This window comes from Drosophila kikkawai, chromosome 3L (assembly GCF_030179895.1).
Source record: "Drosophila kikkawai strain 14028-0561.14 chromosome 3L, DkikHiC1v2, whole genome shotgun sequence".
NCBI classification, from domain to species: Eukaryota; Metazoa; Arthropoda; class Insecta; order Diptera; family Drosophilidae; genus Drosophila; species Drosophila kikkawai.
In genome coordinates, this window is record NC_091730.1 from 13,086,530 (window position 1) to 13,105,733 (window position 19,204).

The 19,204-nt window shown below is 41.3% G+C and overlaps 6 protein-coding genes across 6 annotated transcripts; 2 read left to right on the top strand and 4 right to left on the bottom strand.

The window, feature by feature from the left end:
* Positions 1-8,723: 8,723 nt before the first annotated feature.
* LOC108078161 (carboxypeptidase B1) lies at positions 8,724-10,517 on the top strand. Its single transcript, XM_017171816.3, has 3 exons — positions 8,724-9,106; positions 9,172-10,062; positions 10,181-10,517. The coding sequence occupies exons 1-3, from the start codon at positions 9,039-9,041 to the stop codon at positions 10,476-10,478; spliced, it is 1,257 nt and encodes a 418-aa protein (XP_017027305.1). The 5' UTR covers positions 8,724-9,038; the 3' UTR covers positions 10,479-10,517.
* A 700-nt stretch (positions 10,518-11,217) lies between these two features.
* LOC108078144 (carboxypeptidase B1) lies at positions 11,218-12,736 on the bottom strand. The gene is made up of 3 exons (XM_017171787.3): positions 12,594-12,736; positions 11,642-12,535; positions 11,218-11,584 (listed from the first exon to the last, which is right to left on the bottom strand). The coding sequence occupies exons 1-3, from the start codon at positions 12,671-12,673 to the stop codon at positions 11,281-11,283; spliced, it is 1,278 nt and encodes a 425-aa protein (XP_017027276.1). The 5' UTR covers positions 12,674-12,736; the 3' UTR covers positions 11,218-11,280.
* A 457-nt stretch (positions 12,737-13,193) lies between these two features.
* On the bottom strand, positions 13,194-13,982 carry LOC138928494 (histone-like protein 18C). Its single transcript, XM_070285618.1, has 2 exons — positions 13,712-13,982; positions 13,194-13,656 (listed from the first exon to the last, which is right to left on the bottom strand). The coding sequence occupies exons 1-2, from the start codon at positions 13,850-13,852 to the stop codon at positions 13,414-13,416; spliced, it is 384 nt and encodes a 127-aa protein (XP_070141719.1). The 5' UTR covers positions 13,853-13,982; the 3' UTR covers positions 13,194-13,413.
* LOC108078152 (carboxypeptidase B1) lies at positions 13,894-15,586 on the bottom strand. The gene is made up of 3 exons (XM_017171803.2): positions 15,486-15,586; positions 14,468-15,370; positions 13,894-14,404 (listed from the first exon to the last, which is right to left on the bottom strand). The coding sequence occupies exons 1-3, from the start codon at positions 15,557-15,559 to the stop codon at positions 14,107-14,109; spliced, it is 1,275 nt and encodes a 424-aa protein (XP_017027292.1). The 5' UTR covers positions 15,560-15,586; the 3' UTR covers positions 13,894-14,106.
* A 129-nt stretch (positions 15,587-15,715) lies between these two features.
* LOC108078140 (carboxypeptidase B1) lies at positions 15,716-18,765 on the bottom strand. The gene is made up of 2 exons (XM_017171773.3): positions 17,773-18,765; positions 15,716-16,067 (listed from the first exon to the last, which is right to left on the bottom strand). The coding sequence occupies exons 1-2, from the start codon at positions 18,750-18,752 to the stop codon at positions 15,761-15,763; spliced, it is 1,287 nt and encodes a 428-aa protein (XP_017027262.1). The 5' UTR covers positions 18,753-18,765; the 3' UTR covers positions 15,716-15,760.
* LOC138928639 (carboxypeptidase B1-like) lies at positions 16,599-17,754 on the top strand. The gene is made up of 2 exons (XM_070285997.1): positions 16,599-17,287; positions 17,342-17,754. The coding sequence occupies exons 1-2, from the start codon at positions 16,599-16,601 to the stop codon at positions 17,652-17,654; spliced, it is 1,002 nt and encodes a 333-aa protein (XP_070142098.1). The 3' UTR covers positions 17,655-17,754.
* Positions 18,766-19,204: the final 439 nt, after the last annotated feature.

Here is a 19,204-nt window from a genome sequence, read left to right on the forward strand (position 1 = left end):
TGGTCCGTATTCCGCAGTATTCTCGTCGTCCATGGTCTTGTTTTCTGCTGTCGTTTTGCTGCTGTTTTTGTTTCGTTTGGTAGTTTTGCATTCATTGCGAGAGAGATAAAAATAATGAACATACCAAAGGCAAAGTCGAAAAGCGAAAAAAAAACAAACCAAACACCAACGAGCAACTCAACACAACTCCAGCTGGTATCCTTGATCCTTTCCACGCTAACTTCTTACCCCTTTCCGTCCAGTTTTTCACTATGTGCGTGCAACGGAGCTGCGATTCCGCCAAGTTTTTGTTGGCTTAGATTTATGTGAACAAAATGCAAGCAGGTACAGTGAAAACTGCTTTAAAGAAACAAATTTAGTTGGAAATTGAAATGTTAAATAATAAATTAAAGTGGGATTAAATATTTAAAAATGTAGAGTTACTTTTATAAACTTAAACTAAGGAAAAGAAATGGTTTTTAGGATAAGATTTAGCATACAGCTTTCTTCATTTGTAAAATATTTTAAATCTCCTAATTGTTAACTCTAATAAATATTAAATAAATTTGTATTAATTAATATTTATTTTCTAACAATTTAGATTTCTTTTATTGCATTTCTCCTCCCCTAAATAACTAAAAAACATATACCCCTTCTACACTGTATTTCCATACGTAAGCGTCACCCTTTAGTTTGAGTGAGAAATGGGCGTAACGCAAACGCCTCAAACTCTCTAGTTTTCCCCAGTTTTCCCCAGGTTTTCCTGGGTGCCCCCGTGCATAAGGCAAATTGCTTGTAAGTTCAACTCGTATTTTGCATTGTGCCTCACTTCCGACAGTTAAATTAAAGCCATTGTCTGAGTTGTTGCTTTGTGGCCGTTAGTTAGTTTTGTGCGCCTAACGTAACAATTGCCAGGCATTTTTATCTGCAACAAACCGCTAAACAACAACAACAACATGCGGAAGTAGAAACAACAAAAACCGGAACAAGTTCAGACCCCAAAAACAGTTGAAATACGACAGCGAAAACAATTTGTTAGGCCAGAAGTGCTCTGGAAATCTTCTTGACCAAAATTGCTCGCCCCTTTTCCCAAGGAAGAATTCTATCCTTTAATTGCATAAACAACACTTGGCTGGAGTTTTTTGGTCTGGATTTTTGGTTTTAGCCATAGAAGGCGGCCTCCTGGTTGCGGTTTTAATTAGTTCAGAACGCGTCGAAAGAAAGAATTCTAATCGAGCACCGGAAATCGTATTCTTACGGTCTTGTATTTGGCGGAAATTATACTTTTTAAAGGAGGAAATGGATAGGAAAATTAAGGGAATTTTGTCAGTAAGGTTTTAGAATTCCTTAAAGTTAAATAATTTGTTATAAAATAAAAGAGTAAGCCCCTTTGACTTTGCAAAATAATTATTTACCTAAAACCTTGTTACATTTAAAATATCTGTAAAGGTTCTGACTTTTAATGATTGAATCTGGGCCGTATCTGTAACTCATCTGAAGACCCACTCAATGTACAAAAAAACTGTGAAAGAACGCGTTAATTATATGGCAGTGGCACAAAGCGTCAGCGGAAAAGGAGGCTAGTGCTTGGGGCAACAACACCCCTTAACCAACACCCATTGAACCACCTTCTGAACCACCCACCACAGGCAGACACCACAATGACACAGAAAGTGTTGAGCTGCAAATGAGGGAACAATGTGGCCAAAAGCGGGGCGTAACCAAGAAATAAAAAATGCAAAACCAATGTCTCGACTAAAAAAGATCCTAAAATTGGTAAGCAGAAAATAATTTGTCTTAAATTATAGAAGGAACTGTAATGTATCTTAAGTCGTACGATACAAATCGAGTCAATATCCAAATTTGTACAATTAAAAACAATATACAAATTTAATAGGTATGTTATTTCTGTTACCAAACAAATTTATACCACAAAATGAAAAACATATACCCCTGAACCCTCAAATACAGGGTATAAAAAGAAAATGCAAAGTGGAAATGCTTCGAGTGCAGGCCATGCGTGGCGCAAACAAACTCGGAAAATGCAAAACGGATGTGTAAATAATTTAGACGAGTTGCCGGCAGAACCGGGGAGTGTGTGTATCTTTTTAGTTTATGTATCATTAAAAAATACTTACAGCGAAACAAAGGGGGAGAAGGAGGAGGGTTGGAAAAGCGGAAAATGTGCCATTTGCCAACTGCAAAGCAAACAGACTGGAGGTCCTGTCCCAAGGCATATATACATACATTCTTACATATATCCCTATGTAGTTTCGTACTTTCCCGGAACGTGCGAGAAATGCAATAATTATATGCACACAAAGGCACAAACACCGAGTTGTTGGTATAGTTACTGTTTTTTTTGACATGCTGCAAATTAAACAGGAGCACAAAGAAAGGACCTAAAGGAGCGCCAGGACGTCAGGAAGAAAGGAAGGAAGAAGGACAGCGGCAGAAAGAGGGCGAAGGACTAAATTACTTTTTGCACCAACTACATACAATCAAATGCAACGGGATTAAAAACCAACGTGTAACCGTAAATGTAACCGTAACGGTAACACCGATATCACATCTAAATTTTACACTGCCCACAAATGTATTAATTTATTCATTTTATTTGAATTTTAAATTTTGTAATAAAGCCTTGCACATGTTGTCCTTTCATGGGAGAAGCAAAACAGGCTGTATGAACAAAGATCTAAATTTATATAAATATTAAATTTCTATACCAAAAAATCAATAAACTAAATATAATTTAATTAAATTCTCAATAAAAAATGTTAATTTTCTGGAATTTTCTGAACAAAATTAAAGCTCTTTTGGAACAAACATTTTTAAAGAATTACCAAATGCTTTATGCTAACATAAATACTCCCAAATCTATCCAAAACTTGTATTGCCAGTGCACCAAGAACGTCTCAGTTCCTGTGGCTTGTCAGTCTGCATGAAGGAAAAAGGACTGGAGACCTCCTCCGAGTGAACTGGACTGGGTGCAACCTGGTAAACCTCCGGCGGCATTTGCATACCTGATGCTAAAAAACTATGTTAATGTGTGGAGCCAGCCCCAGAGATGGAGGATTGGAGTTGAGATTGAGATTGAGGCGAGTTGGAAAGCAAGTCCTGGTGGCCCGCAGGATAACATGCTGTGCTATTCCGCCGGCGGGACAAACCGCAGACATTGAAAGTGTCGCACTCTCTTTCCCCCGTCTGTCTCCATAAATCTCTACGGATGTGTTGTTAACTGCCGTCGGGCCTTTCACATTTTCAAACCTCCCACCCCTCTTTTTTCCTGGGGTCCTCCGTTGGGTTATCCTGTAGGGGAGGCGCCTCAATTTGCACGCTTCGTTATTCAATTAGACACTTGGCACACAACCAGCAAGAAGAGTTGGGGTTTTGAGTGTGAGACGAGCAGACGGGCGGAGCTCTGACATCACGGGACGCATAATTTTGATTGATGGCCCAATAATGGCGGTGATTTATCATATTTGCATGCTAACATTTAAGCCAGCCAGCGGCGGCGAGTCTGCTCTTGAGGCCAGACAGCGAATATGTTGCTAAATTAGCTGTCCAGTATAATTAAATTTAAACCCTTCAATGTGAATTTGCACTCATTGATTTGAATTTAAGATTATTTTTGAATTTTCTAGTAAAATTTGTAATCAAATTCCACGCTAAAATAAGAAGGTTTCTTAATTTAAAGCAGTCAAAGTAGTAATATTTAGAAAATATATTAATTAATTTTTTTTATTAAACTTATTATTATTATTATATTATATTCTTGACTTTATAAAAATCCTTACTAAAACTTTACCGCTAACAATGGCCACCGGAAAGTATGCTACAAAACAGATGAAACCAATATAAATACAGATGTTCTTCAGATATACATATATATATATATATATATATATATACGGATATGTACGTAGCTATATGTATTCCGCTAATTGGTCCTTTGCTCTGCAAATGAAAGCGTTGCGCTGACAACAGCCACGTGCAGCTGTGGGCCCCCGGGCGTATACGCAATATTTGTAGTTTTTTATTGCACCTTCTCTGGGCTTGGTTGTGTGTTCCACTGCCGCTGTATGTCTATAAAATCCGGCTTAAGCCGCATGCTACCTGCGAAATGTATGAAATTTTTGCTGCCACTCAACACTCACACACACACTCACGCACAGCAAACGACAATGCAGAATAAACACACACTCGGGAGGTAACACACTGGGAATTATATAAAAAAAATTGTGATATTTAAAATTTATTTATTTAGTGTTAAATATTCAAAGGTTTCAAAAAATGATTAAAATATAAAGATTATAAAACGATCAATTCATTAAAAATATATGAAAGCCTTTAGATATTTTTAAATTAATCTACATATACTTAAGATTTTAGAAATATAAACTAGACAAGTTTAATTTGTAAACTTTAACAGTTAATAGAAAAATTTAGTCAACGTATATACGTACAATAAATATATTTAATATATTTTTAATATATTTTTCAAATTTGTATTTTTTTTCTGTGTAAATTCAGCAAAAAAACAGAAAGGGGAACGCATTTTTGCCAGCAGCTTTGACTGCTGTTGCTGCTGCCTGTGGCTTTGCCGGCGGCTTGGGACGCTGGTAAACACTCAAATCCAATTAAATTTAATACGACTTACTTGGCTTTGTTGCAGGTGCATGTGTGACAGAGACGGGACCAGCGAACAAGGGAGACAGATATACATAAACCTAAAGAGAAGGGGAAAAGACAGAAGAACGTGTGCCGTTTGTTTGGCATTTGGTTGCTCTCGTTCTGGGTTTTTTTGTCGCCTTTTTTCACTTTTTTCATTCACAGGTTGTTTTCGTTTTAGCCTCTTTTGTGTTTTCCCTTTTTATACCCTTTTTATCCATTTTCTTTGCTCTTTTTCTCCGATTTTAACCGGTAGCTGTAGAGTATTTAGTACTCTTGAGTTTAATTATTTAAAAATCTTAAAAACAAAATAAAAACTAAAATAACATAACAAAAATTTTAAAGAAAAAATGAAATTTTTAAATTTAGTTGTAGTGAATTTATAAATAATTTAACAGGTATCTTTGTAGTCGACACACTTTCCCATTTGCTTTGTAATGATTTTTACAGAGTGTGCTTTTGCTCGGTTTACCTGAAACGCTTAGGCTTTGGCTTAATTAAAGCCACATTTGCCAAATAAAATATATACCCAAGCAAATGAGCTTAAGAGAGCTAATTGAGTTTTGTCAACGAGACGGGGAGAATCTGCGGTTCCTCTCCGGCAGATTGGAGATCTCGATAAACTGAACTCACCGTAAACAGGCTAAGAGAAGAGGCTACAAAAAAAAAATCAATTAAAATCGCTTGCCACTGTCAATGAACGATGCACTGCAATCCGGTCTCCGGTCCGATTTGTTCAGTTTGAAAGGGGTTATCCGAACTGGGAATTCTTTCCGGTTGTCGTAGGACAGGGTGCAGCTGGCATTTATAAATATGCATGAGCTGAGCAAGTGTGTGCCGCAATCTATGTCAAATGCAAAACAAAGTCCTCGAAATCCGATTCATTCGAGGTGTTGTCAGTCGAGTATTTTTTTGCACAAAATCTACTGGTTAGAACCAGGTTTCTTTACAGCTAAAAAGATTTATTTGGAGTGAAAAAACTTTAAAAGAAAAATGACTAAAAATATCAAAAGAAAAAGCTTTATGTTTCCGTATATAATTATTTTTTAATCATGTTTTGATTGTGTGTTTGGGGAGATCAAAAATATACTAATGTCATTCCCATATAAATTTAATCTTTACTTTATTTTAAGAATTTCTTAATTACAAATTCTCTTAGATTTCTTTTTCTTTTCTTTTAGAATTTCCTATCCCAATCCCCTTAAACTGTCCAGGGTGCGGGAGCCAACTTTCGCCCCTAAAGTTGGCTTGACTTCTCTAGTCTTCAGGCGAGTTTCTTTCCGCAGATCCAAATCAGGATAATCATAGGCGGTAAATTGGGCTAGCAAAAGCGGCAGGATCAGGATCAAACAGAGTGCAGTAAAAAGGCGTTTCATCTTAAAGCGGTCAAGAGACTTAACTAACTGAAAATCGAACTGCGAATCGGCCTTATATACACCCCGGGTGTACTCACGGACAAAGCACAGCTGCCTGGCCAGCTTAACTTTTGAATTTAAGTGGAAATTCAAAAGGCGGAGAGACACTATATATTGCGGAGTGGATTTCCGGCGGGCAATTAAGAAAATTGGCCAAGACAACAAAGTGTAATAGCCAGCAACGACTACATAATAGATTGTAAATATTTGACACCTGCCGCCACCCACTTAACCCCAACCCCGTCGAGCTGTGGCCTTAATCCAAACGCAAAACAATGCCAACCATTAACTCCGCTTCAACTTCTACCCTCCAAGTTCGTCCAATTACTTTTTGCACGATTTGATTTTACATTTAACGATTTTTCGCACTTAATTAGAAGCCAGTGTCGATGTCAGTCGCAGGCAGGAAGGCAGGAAGGCAGGAAGGCAGCCAGGGGTTGCCATGATTTGATTAAATGTGAAGATGAATTTTAATTAAAATCCTCCCCAAGCCATTGGCTTCCTTTCATTTCCCTGCTCTCCTCCAACCCTTTTTGGATTTTGCGGCCAAGTTTTTGACACTCAACACTTTTCCCCGGGCACACCATCAACCCCTTCTTGATCTAATAGAGCAATAAAAGCCGCAAGTTCATGCCGGGCTTAGTCATCGTAATTTATGCAAAATGAAAATTAAAGATCCACAGCGCAAAAGTTTTAAATGCAAATGACAGACTAATGAATTCCCAAGAACTACTTACAAGCAATTTGGCTAAAAATGCGGCTGTTTTGTCCATCAATTTCGATTAATGCTTTTTAAAAGCTCTGACTGTGATCAATCCTCTTGCGAATGGCAAATAATTTGGCATAATTCTCCCTTAAAAATTGTTGGCGTGACAAACAATGACGCTTTGTCCAGGCAAAAATAAAAGCCAGCTGGAAGACTTCAGCTAAAGTTATTTTGAAAACCGAAAAAGTAAATACAAAGGAAAACAAATACAAGCCAGCTAACGCATATACACTCATACAGAGAATTGTTTTTGTTTTTGGCAGTCACATGCAGTCCACAAAAAACAAAAAAAAAAACAAGTACGGCAAGTAAATTGAAGGCAACAGGTCGAATACTTGATGCACTTTGTCAGTTCATTTTGGAAATTAATGTTTATGCATATTGATCTTGAAGTAAAATATAACAATTAGTCTTATATATTAGTCCTGTAATTATGAATTTATAAATAAATATTATAGCTTCTGTATAAATTAAATTATAATTATAATTATAGATACAGAAATGTAAATAAAAATATAAATGACATCAATTTTTTTATCGTAAAGCTAACGAGAACTCTAATTTAATTGTATGTATTTATTATTATAATTTCGAAAAAGTAAATTATATTAAATTCTTTGAAATACCATTTTAATTTTTTGATATTTATATTTTTAAATTAAATTTCTGGTATCCATTAAATATACCCTCTCAGCCCTAGGGAATGTGCCACCAACTTTTCCACAAATTTGGCTTAGAGAAGGGGCCTGGACTGGCTGTCGCTTCCAATGGCCCATTCAAAATTACGAGCCAACAGTTTCCGCAGTGTTTTTTGTCATTTCCATGCGCTCATTGTCAGTTTTAAGTAAGCAACTTCCGCGTTGTTGTAGCTTCACAGTGCCGGCTGTTGTTGTTGTTGTTGTTGTTGTTGTGGCAGCAGCCAAAAGTTTTGTGACCAAAAGTCTGCCTACAAATGCAGACAAATATGGAAAAACTCATGAAATGCAATAAATTTTCAAATATATTTTGTGTGCGCGCGGCAGCCGAGTTTTTCATCTGTTTTTGTTTTTGATTTTAATTTTTTTTTATTTCTTATTTTCAAGCAATTTTTTGTTAGTTTGATTGTTGGCTTCTGTGCGCCGCATATAGATTTTCATTGTTTTAAACTGGTAACTTTTTCTTGGTGCAGTGCACAGAACACAACTGATAAAGCCACGTTTTGCAAACAATCCAAACGCCGAAACCGAGGCAGAAATCAGAAAAAAAGGGAAATAAAAAAAGATAGGAACAGCTACTGGCGTGCGCTCCAGAAATTGACAAAGTCTAAGGCCGAGAGTGCCATATAAATCAAATGTCTATTTCGTAAAGTCAGAAGACCGAATTTACGAGTAGCTTCGAAAGGCAAAGCCAAAAATAGCAGATATCTAAGGAGCAATGAAAAAATGTATAAATTTGATTTAGAACTGAGTGCAATTGCGTATTTTCAAATAGGGAATAATAGAGGGTTTCTATATATTTCTTTAGCTTAAAATAATTTTGATTAATAAGAAATCTAATCAAGGATCAAACTAAGATGTACATAATAATAATAAAACTTCTCATTCCGTATTCAAAATAAATATAGTTTTCTTTGTATTTACTTTACTATTCCAAAAATTGTGTAAGGATTATCTCCTTCCACCCTAGAAATACAGGTAAATATGCAGGTAAATGCTTAATCTATTAAAGTTACTTTATTCATTTATTAGAAGATAATTATGTTAATTCATTTCAAAGTTGCTTACAATCCAAGTACCAAACTTCTTTGTTGAAATCCTAGTCATTGATTAAATTCTTCCACTAACCATTAACGTCACAACGTCAACAAGTATAACAAGTCTAAACACTTTTACTGTAGTATAAAAACTTGGCTGTCACCCCTTCTTTGTCACAGATTGTAAATTTTGTGAGATTTCCCCCAGAATTGCCCCATCGCCCGCTGCAGACACAACATCAAATCAAATCAAGGAAAATCACAGAATACCTACCTACCGAACATCGCCCATCTAGCACTGATAAAAGATAACCATTACGCGACGATCGACTTCTGTGAGGAACGGCGATAAGTGGCCGAGACCGTTTGGCTATAAAAACTGGCAACCGTTGGCTGTGGGCTGCAATAGAAGCCCTGAGCCGGAACACTGCGGATCGGTTTGGAGTTAACTAGAATTGGGAAAACCTCAAAAATGCTGAAGCAACTTGCATTGGTGCTGCTCCTCTGCGGCGTGGCCCTGGCGGGCCAGAGCTACGATGGGTGAGTTTTTCGAAAGGAGTAGAATGATCAGGCATCCTAAATGATTTGTAAATTCTTTCCTACAGCTACAAGATCTACGATGTGCAGGCCCGCAATTCCTTTGAGAAGCAGCTGCTGTTGCGTTTGTCCCAGAATGATGCCTACGACTTTTTTGATCTGCCCCGCTCTCTGGACGCCTCTAGCCGCGTGATGGTCAAGCCGGAGGATCAGGAGGGTTTTGAGATTCTTTTGCAAAAACACAACGTAGACTTTGTGGTGACTGATGAGAATCTGGGAGAGTCTCTGCGGCTGACCCATGAGGATAACCAGAAGCAGCGCCTGATGAACCTGCGCTCCACCGGACGGAGCATCAGCTTCACTGCCTTCCATCGCCATGCCGAGATCAATGCCTATTTGGATGAACTGGCCGCTGCCTATCCCAGCCGTGTTAAGGTCGAGGTTGCTGGCAAGTCGTACGAGAAACGAGACATCAAGACCATCACGATCAGCAATGGAGATGGCAAGACCGGAAAGAAGGTGATCTTCCTGGATGCTGGCATCCATGCCCGCGAGTGGATTGCCCATGCCGGTGCTCTGTATGTCATCCATCAGCTGGTTGAGAACTTTGCCGCCAACTCGGATCTGCTGAAGGACTTTGACTGGGTCATCCTGCCCGTGGTTAATCCCGATGGCTATGAGTACACCCACACGACAACTCGCCTGTGGCGCAAGACCCGCAAGCCGATCAGCTCCTCCTGCTACGGCACTGATGCCAACCGCAACTTTGACTTCCACTGGGGTGAGGTGGGCGCCTCCAGCTACTCCTGCTCTGATACCTTCAAGGGTGAGACTGCCTTCTCCGAGCCGGAGACCCAGATACTCCGCGATCTCCTCTTGGACCTGACAGGACGCGGCAAGTTCTACCTGACGCTGCACTCGTACGGCAACTACCTGTTGTACCCCTGGGGATACACTTCGTGAGTAGTTTTTTGATTATTTAATTTATTGAGTAAATCACCTGGTTTCTGAGGGAATATATATATTATCCAATACTGTATTACGATATAATCATAATTAACCCATATCTTTCCACAGTGCCCTGCCCAGCACCTGGCGCGATATCGATGAGGTAGCCCAGGCTGGTGCTGCTGCCATCAAGAGCGCCACCGGAACCAAGTACACCGTGGGCAGCTCCACCAACGTCCTGTACGCGGCTGCCGGCGGCAGCGATGACTATGCCTTCGGTGTGGCCAACTTCCCCGTGTCCATCACCATGGAACTGCCGGCTGGTGGCACCGGTTTCAACCCCAGCGCCAGCCAGATCCAGGGTTTCGTGTCGGAGACCTGGCTGGGCATCCAGGCCATGGCCAAGTTGGTCGTCCAGAAGTACTAGGCGAGTGCAATAAACGCCAGCGTTGATGATATTTTGTAATCTTTGGGTCTCTTCTTTTGCTAATTGGGAATTCTAGGCACGCGCGGGAAGGGAAAGATAGAAGCCCTCTCTTTGGGGTGGGGGGCCGTATCACTCGAGCTGTGGCATTGACACACTGGACTAATTGGGTGGGGCTCTCGGAACTCCTCCACTTTACTTCACTTTGGACTCTTCGGACTTATCGCGGTTTGTTAATTGGGTTCATCGAGTGTAGGAGAATTCGAGTGGCGGTTTAGATTATCGCGTTTCAAGAGAACTGTCTTTGTAGGTGGCCTAAGACTGGGGAATTTTTAACCTATTTTCGGGTTATATTATGGTTAGAAATTAACAACTTTGACTTTTTAAATACCATAGTAAATAAATAATTATATACTGATGTATGGCTTATATCAAATCTCAATTTATGTGAATTCAATCAAGGTTGTATTAGGGAATATTAAAAATTATTGTTAAGAAAAATAATTCCTTTCTTAATATATAATTATACTCCAAAATTAGCCCATATAAATACGAAACCTTTGCCAGATAAGAAAACAAGAAATAATTATCCCTATGATATTGATTTTACCTTAGTTACGGCTAACTATCCCATAAACTTTGTTATCTATAATGACGATAGTTAACGGAAATTTAATCTGAAAGATAAGGCAAGCGATAAGCACAATTAACTTTTATCAAACTGGACAAACCAAAAAAGAGATTGTCTTTATAGCGGCAAGATAGTTCACAAATTACGGTTTATTGCTAGAATCAGAATAGCCACTCAGGAGAGTGGATACTTGGTCACCACTTTCCTGGCCATGGCAGCAATGCCCACCCAGGTCTCCTTGACCATGTGATCAATGTCCGAGGCTGGTGGATCGAAGCCAGTGCCGCCAGGTGGCAATTCCATGGTGAAGGAAATGGAGAAACCCGCATTAAAAGCATAATCATCACTGGCTCCGGCCGCCACATAGAGGACAAGGGTGGAGGATCCTATAACATACTCAGTGCCAGTGGCCTCGAGTATGGCATCATAGCCAGCCTTGGCCACCTCATGCAAGTCGTCAACGGTCTCTGGCAGGTCTCTGAAATGGAGGAACCATTAAAGTTTATACTTTGTTATAGAATTTAAAAGCACTGACTCGCTCCATCCCCAAGGATATAGAATGTACGGTCCATAGGAGTGAAGGGTCAGATACATCTTTCCGCGGTCCGCATAGCTATGAATGAGATCCCCCACCACGAGAGCTTCTGGCTCCGAAAAGGCCTTCGATCCAGCATAGGTATTATCGCAGGGATTCTCGGAGGCACCCTCCTCGTTCCAGTGGAAATCAAAGTTCCTATTGGGATCAGTGCCAATGCAACTGTCGCTGCTGGGTTTTCGGGTCTTTCGCCACATGCGAGTGTCCGCCGACAGCTGGGTGTACTCATAGCCATCCGGATTCACCACGGGCAGAATAACCCAATCGTAGTCCTTCAGCAGATCGGCATTCTCCTCGAGATTATCCACTAGTTGGCTGATCAAGTACACCACAGCTGCCGGAGAGATCCATTCGCGAGCATGGAAGCCGCCATCCACGAGAATCACATTCTTGTTCCGCCTGCCATCGCCATTGGTTATGGTGACGGTCTTCATCAGGCGTTTCTCGTAGCTCTTGCCCACCGTTTTCACAAAGACACGACGCGGATACTCCTTGGCCAGATCCTCGATGAACTGATTGATCTCGCCGTGGGAGTAGTAACGCTCTGTGCCCAGTCTGCCATTATAGGGAAACCAATTTCGCAACATGCGATCCGTATCGAACTGCCGACTCAGAGTCAGTCCAACATTTCTGTTCACAATCTCGTAGTTTGCATTGTGCTCATCCATTAGCTTTACGAAATTCACCTGCTCCTGGGGATGAACCATCACCCTGGCCGGTTGGCCACCAGATGCGGAAAACACCTCGTAATAAGAGTCATTTTTAGACAACTCGGAAAAGGCAAACTGCAGAGGCGACGACCGAGCTTTCAAGGTCACTTCGTAGATCTTATAACTGGATTACAAAATCTATTTAAAATATATGAAAAATATATATCAATGATATATCTTACCCCTCATATTTATTGGCCTTCTGAAGTCCTGTGGACAGGCTCAGGCAACTTAAAGGCAGCAAAAGCCACCAAACCTGCATCTTTCCACGTTGCCAGCTCTCTGGAAAATAAAAATTCCTCTCCAGCGAACCAACTTTACTGATTCGTTATCAACAAATCGAACTACGCGGATGGTTGTAAAATCAAGAGAAATCGATCACAGGCTATGATTGCCGACAATCAAAATGACGAACCATTATCAGCCACGTTCTCAATTACGCGCTCTCAAATTTTATTCGAAAAATGGGGAATCAATGTTAAGTGAATTCAATTCCGTTTCAATTATAAAATCGAATTTTTAATAAACACAATTAAGGAACGCAGGGGTAAAGAAAATTTATTAATCGTAGAGCTAAGGAAGGGTAAAGTACCAATTGTGATAGGTATCTATCTCTGATAAAGGTATATAAAACCCAGTCCAAATTGTAGTTTAGATATTCTCCTACTATGGGACCACATATCAGATCACTTGACTGATGACAAGTACAGCAAAGGCTTAAATTTCACCACAAAATTTTTATTAGTATAGTTAAACCCCACCACAGATCAGATCACTGTAAATACATTTTTAGAACTATTTCTGACAAGACTTTATATTTTCAAAATTATTTTAAGGAGGCTTTGCTTAAGCTGAGAGCTTGCCTTGACCTCGAATTGCCGAATATCGTATTTTTAGAAAAGTGTTTTGGACAAGACTAAATTTTACGTTTCCTTTAGGGATTCTCTCCGTTTAAGCGGAGGGCTGCATATATGCGTCGACCTCGTATAGCGTTGACATGCTCTAAGGACAAGTTGGTTTTGGTTTGGGGCACATCGGCGACATCTTCCGTCTGGGGCAAGCTGGCTTTGGTTTTGCGCAACGGCGCTTTGGCTTGGCGCACCTTGGCTTCGGACGTTTGCACTTCATTGGGCATGCCTTCTTCATAGGCTTTCGGCAAGACTTCTTTTTAGGCTTGGCACAAGCCCTCTTCGGTTTAGCGCACATTCGTTCACTGGCGCTGCCCTTCTCGTCTTCCTTTTTTTCCTTTCAGCGAATAATTTAATTAATTACAGCCTTTAAGCAAGTGAAATCAACTTACAGGAAGGAACATATCTTGCTCTTCCTCGGGCATATTGTCCCAGTAACGCGCGGCTGCTTCAGTCACTCGCAATGTGTAATTCTCGAGAAAGTTGTTGAAGCCATCGTTTTTGTCGCGACCAAATGAATTCATGGTATTCATAATTTCAATCTTGCTTATAAGCGTACAAATTTACCGAAAAATACAATCAACTCGAATTTTATTTAAAAAATGTGTTTTTTTCTAGAAATTGTTGTGTTCTGATCGGGTTTACGATTTAGACTGAATGTAGGTAGAGCTGAGCTCCAGTACATAGGGGAATTTCGGTTTGAATGGAGGGTCACAGGTTGCTTGATTCGCTAGATTTTTCATTTCAAAAAATGTGTTAATTTATTAAAACAATATAAAATAATTTTCTAGTACATCTCTAGAAGTTTTTCAGCCATGGCACGGATACCGATCCAGGTCTCTGTGACGAACTCATCGATGCGGGTTACTGGCGGATTGAATCCAATGCTGCCAGCTCCAGTCAGCTCCATGGTGATGGACACATTGAACCCAGCATAGTAGCCATAGTCATCACTAGCACCAGCAGCGATGTAGAGGACATTTGTGGAGGATCCGTACGTGTAGACGGTGCCGGTGGCGTTCTCAATGGCCTCGGCTCCAGTACGGGCAACAGCATCCAGATCTTCCCAGTTATCGGGAAGATCGCTAAGATAATAGAAAAATAAATATATTATATAAAATTTATATAAATTATTTAAAATTACTTACGAAGTCCAGCCCCAAGGATACAGCAGATAGTTGCCGTACGAGTGGATGGTGAGGTACATAATGCCCCGATCAGCCAGCGAATGCATCAGATCCCGCACCACAATCGTCTCCGGCTCGGAGAAGGCAGTGGGACCAGCATAGGTATCCGAGCAGGGATTCGATGAGGCGCCCTCCTCGTTCCAGTGGAACGCAAAGTTACGGTTGGGATCCGCTCCGTAGCAGGTCTGTCCGGCGTAGTTGTATGGCTGACGGGTTTTACGCCACATGCGGGCAAGGGTTCCGGTCTGTGAGTGCTCATAGCCATCGGCATTGACCAGGGGCAGAATGACCCAGTCGTAGTCCTGCAGCAGATGGGCATTCTGCTCGAACTGCTCCACCAGCTGATCAATGACATACAGAACCGCCGCCGGGGAGATCCATTCTCTGGCATGGAAGCCGCCATCCAAGAAAATCACCTTCTTGCCGGCCTTACCGTCGCCATTCGTGATGGTGATGGTCTTCAGGACTCGCTTCTCGTAGGACCAGCCCACGGTTTTCACATATACACGATGGGGATACCGCTTGGCCAGGTCATCGATGTAGTTAATAATCTCCTCGTGGTTGTAATAGCGCTCGTTGCTCAGGCGACCCTTGCCCGTGATGGGACTCAGGAGCCGCTGCATCTGCCTCTGGGCAAACTCCTCGGCAATGGAAGCACCCAGGTTGGAGTTGACAACACTACTGTCAATCTGATGGGCCTCAAGGAGCTGCTGAAACTGCTCCAGCTGTTCGGGGCTAACAATCACTTGAGAAGGATGTCCCAAGAGGCGACTCTCGCTGAGGAAATCAAATCCTTCAAAGCTGAGCTGATGCAGCAACTTGGCCTGGTCGATGGTTGAGGGAATAACCTCATAAATGCGATAGCTAAAATAGACATATTTAACTTTATTCATAAGATTTTCGTTATATATTTCCAGCTAGGAAATATTCCTTTAATTTTTCCTGTGAACTGTATACGCTTTCCTTGCCAAAAACTTACCCTTCATAGTCACGATCGGCGGCCACCAAGGCGGCGCCTAAAAGGAGCACTAGCAAGCCCAGGGAAAACTTCATCTTCGGTCAGACTAAGCAACCGCGTGGCTTGGGCGTGCCTCTTAAATAGCCGCCAAAGTCACCTGTTGGCGTATCTAATCACCAAATAGATCAATAAATAATAAAGCACTCCAAAAACTCCCGCACCGGTGACCCGCCAAATCAAAGCTGGCGCAATTTCCCAGTTAATGTCTCTTTATTTACAGCCCGATTATGGGGAGATTACGCCGGGTACCGTCTTATCACCTCCGCGGCCATGGCCCGCACGCCCACCCAGCTCTCCGTGACCAGGCCGTCGATGTGCGAGACCCAGGGATCGAAGCCCAGGAATCCCGCAGCAGGCAGCTCCATAGTCATAGCCACCGTGGCATTGGCCACTCCGAGAGCAAAGTCCGCCGTGTCGCCCGATGTCGGATACAGGACGTAGTAGGTGCTGCCCCAGGTGTATATCCCGTTGGTGGAGTGAATTATGGCCATGGCGCCAGCCTCTGCCACTGACATCATGTCCTGGTAGTGATCCGGAAAGTCCCTGGAACATACAAGAGGGTTGTTAATTTTTAAGTATATAAAAAGTACATTTTTATAAATAATTAATTACTTGTAAGCTTTACAAGATAATTTTAGTGCAGGTAGATAAGCTTAATTGCAAGGCGATTTCTTAGAATTCCTAGACCATATATAAAGTTAATTCTCTATAATTGATAACTACTTTATTTATTAAACATAACTGTCTAGACTTTATCTTAACGCAGTAAATTGAGAATTTTTCTTTGTAATTTTATAAGAAACATTTCCCAGAATCAATTTATACAATAAATCATTTTTATATAAGAAAAAAAAACTGTTTCTTTGATCTTATAATAGCTAACATTCTTGAAAGCTTTAAGCTAAAGACTTATTTAAATTATCTTGCAATTGTAATTTTTTTAAACAGCAAAAAGTTGAAAAAGGTATTTTTCAATTAAAAAATATCTTCGAAATATAAAGGTAGATATTTTCCATAACCATGTAAGTGCTGAAACCCTTTATAAACCCTGTCCCTTCTAGTAATGCTAACAAAATGTATTCAATCTTATTCTTAGTCTCCTCCGTTCTCATTGTATCCTTGGCTGTCCCATTGAAATCGGGACCTGCTTATCAGACGGATGACTATTACACCCTAGAAGGAATCGAGCAGTATCTCAAAGGTCTAGCCAAGAGCTATAGTCACCGAGTTTCAGTGAAGGAAATCGGAAGGTCCTACGAAAACCGAAGCCTGAACACCATCACCATAACCAATGGCGACGGGCGTTCGGGAAAGAAAGCTATCTTCATCGATGCAGGAATCCATGCCAGGGAGTGGCTAGCTCACACCACGGCCTTGAACATTATCAATCAGCTGGTGGTGAACTTCAAGGAAAATAAGGAACTCCTGCAGGACCATGACTGGATCGTTCTTCCCCTGGTTAATCCAGATGGATACCATTATTCGCGATCTATAGACAAATGCTGGCGCAAGAATCGCAGACCCAGCAGCGAGAATTGTGTCGGCATTGACCTTAATCGGAATTTTGGAAGTGGTTGGAGTCTAGGAGATGCTGATTCGGACCCGTGTGGGATTACATATATGGGTCCTGGGTCTTTCACAGAGCCTGAATCCAGGGCAGTTCAAGGAGTGCTTCACGAAATTGCTGATGCTGGCCGCGGTATTATGTATATATCGTTTCATTCATCCGCTTACGAAATTCTCCTCCCATGGGGATATAAGAAGTAAGTTCATAGAAATTTAGTTTTGTATCGATTTTGATAATGTTATAATTTAAGGGTTAAAGCCACGAACTACAAGGAGCATGAAGCAGTGGCCACTGCTGGTCAAAGAGCTATAAAGAAAACGTTTTCATCAGAATATATTGTAAAACCAATCTATGGCATGTATGTCGCAGGTGGCGCTTCAAGTGACTACGCCTACAGCTTAGGATTTCGCTTATCCTACACTTGGGAACTTCCAGGCGAAAGAAATGGTTCCGAATTCGAATTCCATCCACCCAAGGAGCTTATTAAAGAACTCGTCAATGAAACTTGGATTGGTGTTCGCGCTATGGGAGTAAAAGTTGCAGAAATATTTCGAGACAACTAAAATTCAAACTTAAAAGTTCTTCGCAATACTATCTCTTAAATTGTATCTCAAATAGTTTTCTTTGCAACAATATAAAAAAAATAAAATAAAGTCATGTAAACAAAAACTATAAACTTACTTGGTATATCCCCAAGGCAGTAGGAAGTAGTTTCCGTAGGAGTGAAGTGACAGGTACCAGGTAAGCCTGTCGCTATAATGAAGCAGGACATCTCGCAGGACCTGCGACTCTGGCTGATCGAAGGGCTGTTCACCTCGGTAAATATCCTCGCAAGGGTCCGCCGAGGATCCCTCGTCGTGACCCCACTCGTAGCCAAAGTTCCTGTTCAAATCCGTCCCCACGCACTCCGGATTGCTGGTGGGACGACGGGTCTTCCGCCAGTATCGGGAGTCCGTATGCGTGTACTCATAACCATCCGCATTGACCACCGGCACGATGACCCAGTCAAAGTCCGCCAAGAGCTCCTGGTTTTCCACGTAGTTGTCCAACAGCTGCTGGATAATGTAGAGTGCCATCGAGGGCGAGATCCACTCCCGGGCATGAACAGTGCCATCGACCAGGATCACAGGCTTGTTCCGTCTTCCATCGCCGTTGGTGATGGTCAGCACCTTCAGGGGTCGCCTCTCGTAACTCCAGCCAAACTGCTTCACCTGAGCTCTCTTCGGAAACCGGTCGGGCAGTGTGTCCAGGTAATCATTGATTTCCGAGTGAGTGTAAAAGGCTTCCAGGACTTCAAGATGAGGCAGCTGAATCCTCTGCTTTCTCTTCAGATTGTCCGCCCTCTGGGCCTGCACTAAGGGTGCTAAGTCCTCGATCACCACGCGATGTTTCACGTGGTAGCCTTCGAGGATACTAACCAAATCTTTAGCTTCTTCGGGAGGAACTATTACCTTCAGGTAGGAAGTTTCAGTTCCGTTTCCACTTGAACGCATAAAATCCAAAAGAGGTTTTTCCTGCGACAACTTCCTTACAAGACTCTCCTGTTCAGCTTGAGGGGTATGCAGCTCAAACACCTTGAAGTCCTTGTAGTCCTGCCAAGCGAAAATGAGCATTGGCTGCACCAGCAGAAGAATTAGGCAACGCGCCACTAATGAAGTCATATTTCCCCGAATGTTCGATATGGACTGGGCTAGAGCAGCTGCTCGATCTAATATCATTAGCCATTTTTATCACTTTATTGGAGACGCTGCCGCCTGCTTATGATACCAAAAGCGACTTTATTTATATGCTTCCGTTTATGGCACAGTCAAACTGAGTAGTTCCCCCTTCTGTTTGCTAGGGTTGAAGTAACGCCTTCCAAATGAACTAGTTTCAGCTTAAGAAATATCTAAACAAGCTGAGAATACAAAATAATAATAATATGAAAAATAATAAATAAAACTAAAGCCTTAGGCACACTACAGGTACTCATTGCCACAGCCGTTTCCAGAGATACATATTATTAACATTCCTTCAAGCTTTGAAGTACAAAAACGTATTTAAATTATCTTCAAATTGTATCTTAATCAGACTAAACAAATTAAAAAAGGCATTTTTTAATTAAAAAAATATC